This window comes from Pinus tabuliformis, chromosome 7, assembly GCF_031772625.1.
Source record: "Pinus tabuliformis cultivar Carrire ecotype Pingquan chromosome 7, CPIR1, whole genome shotgun sequence".
NCBI lineage: Eukaryota > Viridiplantae > Streptophyta > Pinopsida > Pinales > Pinaceae > Pinus > Pinus tabuliformis.
Window position 1 is genome coordinate 290,721,316 of NC_142293.1, and position 7,439 is coordinate 290,728,754.

General features: G+C 31.0%; 1 protein-coding gene across 1 annotated transcript; it reads right to left on the reverse strand.

The window, feature by feature from the left end:
• Window positions 1-1,075: 1,075 nt before the first annotated feature.
• Window positions 1,076-3,871, reverse strand: LOC149247021 (LEAF RUST 10 DISEASE-RESISTANCE LOCUS RECEPTOR-LIKE PROTEIN KINASE-like 1.2). The gene is made up of 4 exons (XM_089455814.1): window positions 2,750-3,871; window positions 1,574-1,603; window positions 1,302-1,425; window positions 1,076-1,231 (listed from the first exon to the last, which is right to left on the reverse strand). The coding sequence occupies exons 1-4, from the start codon at window positions 3,546-3,548 to the stop codon at window positions 1,171-1,173; spliced, it is 1,014 nt and encodes a 337-aa protein (XP_089311940.1). The 5' UTR covers window positions 3,549-3,871; the 3' UTR covers window positions 1,076-1,170.
• Window positions 3,872-7,439: the final 3,568 nt, after the last annotated feature.

Sequence of the window (7,439 nt, forward strand, 5' to 3'; positions counted from 1 at the left end):
AAATTTTTAATATGAATAATATAATTTTCTTCATATATGTATGAAGCATAGTTACCAAGTTCGCCCGAATTCGGGCAAACAGTACGGAAATTCGCCGATTCGGTTCGTCCGCCGAACAGTTCGCAGAAATTCAATCCGATTCGTTGCATTAAAGGTTAATTGCGAGGTTAATGCAGTTTGTTAATTGTGTGGGCAGGATGCCTTCTTACTATATATGGAAAATTTGAAAATGACAAGGAGTTAGGGTTAGCAAACAGTCACCCATTTCAAAGTCAATCCAACTCTTATTTGTATATTTGGATAGAAAAATGGTCATAATCTCCGTAATTCTGTACGAGGAGTATAACCATAAATAAATAAATCGATGTAAATAATACAAATTCAAACCCCAAAGCATTACCAATTGAGAGGGTTTCAGTCGCAATGTTTTCCTCCCAACACTTAACGGACCGAATGAGGGACACAGAGTGAGACAGGAGGAGGCCAAAAGAGAGATAGAAGCGGGATGGAATATAAGAAAAATTACTAGCAGAAAAAGAAAGTAAAAATTGAAAATATCAGTGAAATTAGAAAAAATCAGTTTTTTCAATAACAGAAAATAAGTGAAAGTAGCTTATTTTCTCATTGTTACAAGATTCTATGAATCTAAATAAAGAGTTTAGATGGCATATATAGAAAAGGAAAATAAAAAGTTAAAAAGGCAGAACAAAATAGAAGGTAAAATTATTATTAGAAAATTTCTGTTTTTTCAATCATGGAAACTTAAATGTGTGAAGTAACTTAATTTAATTAGTTTTTATTTATGGAAAGATTGATGTTTTGGAGAGAAAAGCTGAATAGTAATTTTATTTCTAACATTGTTATATTATTTAAAATAATAAAAAAATATTCATAATTCAAAATAAATTGAGAAAAAATTAAGAAAAAAAAATGTTTTTATGATGTCTATTATCGAATTTTTTGCGAATTGAATTTTTTTCATTCGAATTTTTATCGTATCGAATCGAATTCGAATTCGAATTCGAATTCGAACTTGGTAACTATGGTATGAAGTTCAAAAATAACACTGAATAATATAATTTTCTTCATATATGTATGAAGTTCAAAAATAACACGAAAACCATTGATAAAAATAAAACTGGTAAAAAAATTATGGACTGTAATTTGCCTTTACTGGATTTTTAGGTCGGAGAATGAATATCTGGTTACTATTGGCACCAGCATTCGATAAGCATTTTCCAATAAGCAGTCCTCCCCCTTTGAAGTAGAGCTATTAGGAAGATGAATTTTCTTCTTCACATGCATTTTCCAATAAGCAGTCCTCCCCCTTTGAAGTAGAGCTATTAGGAAGATGAATTTTCTTCTTCACATTAAAAGCTAAATATAGCAATGCTAATGCTATCAGCACAACTCCGAAGGTGCAAACTGCCAAGGAAAGAAAAAGATCGACATCAATGCACGGTTCTATCCAGTAGCCCCAATGAGAATAGAAACCCCAATTAGATAAGTGAAAAAGATACAAATGCACAGTGATGTTTTCCCAGAGATTGTAAATATGAAAAATCATAGTTACCTATTATAATATTGTACTTGCTTTTTCGACCTGCAAAGCGACCATAACAATTATTGTAAGTAAAAACACTAGCTTATAGTTACGGGTAATAGAATGATAAATATTTATATGTTATTGCCTTAGGTATTATAAGGCATAGATTATTTGGTTCGTTTGGAGTTTAGTTTTTTTAGTTTTATAGTTAAATTTCCTGGGACGGTGGAAATCATATTTTAAATCATTAAACTAACAGAGAGCGTTTAAACTTGATGGAGATTGGTATTATTTTGGTATGAGCATACTGGTAATCTTGGTGGTGATAGGGTTTTATTGAGTGATAGTATTATATTGACAATCCTGGCGATAGCATTTTATTTTGGAGGGGTTTGTGTGTTTCAGGTTCAAATTTCATGGGAGGGGTTGAGGATGGAAGCCACCTTTCCAATAATTAAATTATATAATTCTACTTTGGAGGGGTTTGTGTGTTTCAGGTTCAAATTTTATGGGAGGGGTCGAGGATGGAAGCCACCTTTAGAATAATTAAACCATGTAAAGGGCTCCAAAACTCTATGGAGCTTAGCACAATCTTGGTGATAGCATCCTAGTGGCAATCTTAGTGCTGATAGTATTTCACTGGGTGATAGCATCATATTGATAACTTTGGTGATAACATTCTACTTTTGAGAGATTTGTGTGTTTCAGGTCCAAATCTCATGGGAGGGCTTGATGATGGAAGCCACTTTTGGAACAATTAAAGTATACAAAGAGCATCCAAACTCGAAGGAGATTTGCACAATCTTGGTGATAGAATCTTATTGTAATCCTAGTGATAATGTTTTATTGGGTGATAACATCCTACTGACAATCTTGGTGATAGCATTCTACTTTAATGGAGTTTATACTGAAAATTGTGGTGATTGTATTCTACTTTGGAAGGGTTTATGTGTCTCAAATTCAAATCTTATAAGAAAAGTTTAAAAATAGAAGCCACTTTTGAAACAATTAAACCATACAAAAGGCTTCCAAACTCGATGCACAATCTTTGTGATAACATTCTACTGTCAATGTCAGTGATAACATTTTACTGAGTGAACATCCATCCTGATGATAACATTCTACTATTGGGCACAATAATTTCACTATTAATGTAACCTGGAATTTGTTATCAAATTTACAAACAAAGACGAAGAAACGTACCATCAGGATTAGCAGGGCATCTGTCTGGATGCGAGGTGCTATCGGCACAATAGCAGAGAAACGTTGTGGGTTTCCAGATATCATAACCACAACTCCCCTCACTATCCAAACAAACACCACAGCTTCGATCTCTCTTCGTCTCGACAGACCATGTTATCTCGAAACCCAGTGACAGAGCCGTGATCAGATCATCATTCTGTTTGATTGTGTTGTTACTAATTGGCAGTTGAAGACTGGTTTGGCACAAGTGTCCCCCAGATTCCGAATTAGAAATGGAGTACCAGTCATCACCACATAAGCTCCACTTTTGCAAACCCTCCCCACTAATACTTTCATTACAGTGCCTCCAAAGCGTGAGACTGGTATATCCCTGGGCGAGCTGAAAATGAGAGGGGTGCCACCAAGATTCAGAGTACTTACATGAATGATTGGACTCCTTCCCCTGCAGGGCTTTCCACAGATTGTAGTTAATAATTGTGATGGTAGGATTCCCAGTACCATTGCCAAATAATGAGGGCTGCAGGACGAGATACTCTTCTCCACTGATATTAAGCAGAGGATATGTATTCTGGTCACAGTGTAGCTGAAACTGAGGATCGCCACAGCCGCTGTTAAATTTTCCGAAAGGATAGCGAAATTCAAAACTCCCACATGTATCCCATACACAACCGTGGTACTGACTGCCGAGACATGATGTTAGGAAGCAGAGGAGGAGGAGGGCAGATGAAAAGGCCATAAAATCAGCTTGATAAACACTGCGAGGCATTGAATTGGCAGGTAGTAAACTGCGTAATCTCATATCCTGCTCTGCTCTTCGAGATGAGAAATTTAGTAACAGGGTATTCTGCAGAGAAGACGGAGATGGAAATGAGAAATTAACAGGGTATTCTGCAGAGAAGACGAAGGAGATGGAACTGGAAACAGTGGGCTTCCATTAAACAGCCGGAATGGACTTGCAGTACATAAAAATGGCAGAATCAACACGATCATTAGACTAACTTGACTTGACATGCCAAAACCGCCTATTTTAATTTACAGTGACATGATATTCCACAAGATTTCTCACTTCCATGGAATAAACTGTCATTGATCTAGACTTTTCTTAGTGCATTTTGTTTTTGTTGCAAGTCCGTTCAAATGTTTGAATTGTGTTGTTGAATATGATAATGTATTTTTTTTAATAATATATTTTTAAATATTTTGAACTGAATTTGTTTTTTTAATAGTGGTAATAGTTGACTTGTATTCTAAATAAAATTATTATAATTACCAATTACCAAATTAATATAGAATGTTAATTTTAATTAATTTTTAAAAGAAAAAAGTTTAATAAGTATTTGTTTTATATGTATTTTATTAAGTAGATTTTCATAATTTATAATTTGATGATGATGTAGATTTCTAGATAATTGCGTGTTTTTATTAGTAAACACTTTACCCATTTTCAGAGACTAAAATCATGATAATATTATAAATTTATATTTTGAAATATCATAGTTTTTTTTAATATATAAACTAAAATATATTAATCTTTATATTTTTTTATATATTTCAAAATATTTAAAATTATATGTCTTAAATTTACATTTGAGTATTTTTACTAAAACAATATCAAAATAGATTTGAATAAAATTTAACTTCTTAAAATATCAATTAAAAATAGTAGTCATGATTAGATGAGATTAAAGGAGGAGGTAGATTTTTTGTCAAAGAAGTGTATTTAGGTAGATTCTTTATCAAAGAGGTGTATTTATATGTAATTTTTAACAAGTTTGAGTACATTACTTTTTGTTAGATAAAAGATAAGAATATAATTTTACTAAACACTACAAATATAGCTTAAAATAAAAACTTCTTAGTTGGTTTAATGGAGAAAATCTTAATGTGGGAGAACTTGATTAAAAAGGAATTTCAAGGTTTTAAGGATATGATTTGTGCCCAAAATACCGAATGCATCTTAAAGTGGTTGAAAATAAAAGCTTTATTTTGGATTATTCAATAAAGAAGGGTTTTGATGAAAGAAAAATTGATTAAAAAGGCATTTTACAGCTCACGAGAAACTATTTGTTCAATCAAAATGAAGAAGATATAGACAACATGGCCACACAATGTTGGTTGACAAAGAGAAGTTGTTATTGGGCTACTAGGGAAATGAGAGGAAATAGAAGTCAAGGCATTGTAGAGAATGAAATCATCAAGGGAACGGTAGACTGGATTTCAAAACCAAATAACAAGTAAAATATGGACAATTCAACTAACAAATAAAATATTAACAATTTTATTAGGCTTTATTATTTGAAACTATTAGAAGGAAAAAAAGCCAACTCAATTATTTAAATATAAATCTTGTGTAAAGGCCCTAAATGTGGAAGGAGGAAGATTAAAATTTTAGAGAATGAGAGGAATCATCCAATAATTTAGGCTATAAATACTAATGAGACTCGGTTGTAACACCTCATTGTGGCGAGGCGCATTTTACAACATAGTATGACCCCAATGTGTAAGGATGTTTATCTGTCATCAAAGTTGATTTTTTTTTTCATGTCTGCCAAAATAAAAATCTACAAGTAAAAGAAAAATAAAAAACTATACAAAACATTTAAATAATGTGAGCTTAAAAAAAAATTTAAATAAATGTATAAATAAACAATTAAAAATTCATTAACACAGCAAAGTTTGATCCTAATTCTTCGCAGTAGCTAAATTTGTGTTCATGGTTAGTCACTTAATTTGTTTTGGCTTTGAATCACTCAATTCGTGCTCTCCACTTATAGGTAAGCTCCATATAATGGTTTTTTAGCCTAAACTTAACTGATACACTTAGAAGCTTGTAACTTAGATTATAATACAGTTTCCTTATCGCACGCCTCTGAGAATCAAACTAAATTCGAGCTCGGTCTCATAGGTATGCTCTACGTAGTGATATGTAGTTCAATGAACATTGTGTGGGGAATGTAAGTATTTTTATTTATTTTTTTCCTCATGACAACATTTGAACTAATGTAATATATGTGCTTAATATGTAATAGATATGCTTTGAAATATATTATCTCATGTCTAATGTAACTTTGTACATGGTAGGTGGCTAGGCCATCCAAATCTTTTAAATCCCACACTTCTATGTTGTCTAAGCTTCCTATCATGATAGTCATCGTGAGAAAGTTTTAGTCAAATGTGAAGTATGAGCAACATAAAACATTTAACATGATGTCAATCACGTCAAAGGGATCATTGTATGTGGAAACTTTTCTCATCTGAACAGTCCACTGATAATTTCATTCAACTTTTCTTCACTTTCATCGTCATATTGCTACTCTTTGTACTGAATTTTTTTCTTAAAAGAATCAATCATACAAATAGTCATAACACATATATGAAATTAGAGACCCATTATAAGACAAAACTATATTCTTATCTCCTTATTACACAATAAAGCAGGGACCTGTTGTGGTAAAAATACAACACCCCCCATTATTGATGCGTCCGCTTCGAATAATGGGGACTCTTTCTATAAAAATTTTAGCTAAGCACCTTTTTTATTTTTATTTTAATTGATTGCCCTACGCTTTCGTTAATTTTTAGTTTTCTTTGGATTCTTGTTTTGATTGCTTTGTTAGAATCGATTTTTTATAAGCTTCACATTGACGCTTGTTTCACCTCATTTGGTCAACTGGTTTGAAAATGGCACTCCTTTGAAATCTCATCATTTATCTAGCCTGGGTTAAAAATGCATAAAATGTACAATATCGCATTTAGTTTAAATATTAACTCGTAGAGGGTTTTACTAACATTTTTCATTATGCAGCCAAATAATTAAGCATCGGGACTTAAGAAATTCACTCCAATTTTCTAATCAAATCTTAATCTCGAAAAACCAAACATTTAAGTGGCTGTAGTTTATTTTTATTATTTTTCATTTATTTTCTAAGTGGCTGTAGTTTTATTTTTAGCTATAGTTTAGAAACTTATGTTCATAAAAATAAAACAAAAAATGAAAATTTAAGTTTAAAATTAAATTTTAAATTAATTAAATTAATTAATATATTATATAATTAATTTAATTAAATTAAAATTTAAAACAAATAAAAAATAATATTAAATATTAATTTAATTAAGTTTAATTAATTTAATTAAATTAAAATTTAATATAAAAAATAAAAAAAATAATATATATCGCATCGGGAGTTTATGCGATATCGCATCGGGGATTTTCATATGTTACAAATTAAAGAACCCCGATATTCATTTTCCTCCCGATGCGAAGTGCCGAAAGCCTTCTCCACGCCGATATGCCGACAAGCATCCTCCACGCCGAAATGCCGATTGTGAAAAAGTTAAAAGGCATTAACTAGTTTAGTTTTGAGTTAATATAATTTTCAAAAAACACTCATGCATATGAGTGGAATTAATAAGGAGTGTGGTAATAGAAAGTTAGGAATAGTGTAGGTTAGCATATGTCTTTAATATTAGTTTATGTGTTGAGTGAATCAGGTAGGTAGGGTAATATAGTTAGTTTTAATGTTTTATATATTAGATATGGTAATATTAGTTAGTATATATATTAATATATAATATGTAATATATATTATATTATTTAAATTAATATGTATTATTTAATTAATAAATTTTAAACTAATCATATTAATTAATTTATAACAGTTAATTAATTTGATTAATTTAAATTTAAATA

What these genes read in the sequence shown, in the direction of transcription:
- LOC149247021 (XM_089455814.1), bottom strand. Translation starts at nt 3,548, where the DNA reads ATGAGATTACGCAGTTTACTACCTGCCAATTCAATGCCTCGCAGTGTT. An exon ending in ATGCCCTGCTAATCCTGATG is followed by an intron (nt 1,604 to 2,749) that starts GTACGTTTCTTC and finishes GTCGCTTTGCAG; the next exon opens with GTCGAAAAAGCAAGTACAAT. An exon ending in GACTGCTTATTGGAAAATGC is followed by an intron (nt 1,232 to 1,301) that starts ATGTGAAGAAGA and finishes ATTGGAAAATGC; the next exon opens with TTATCGAATGCTGGTGCCAA.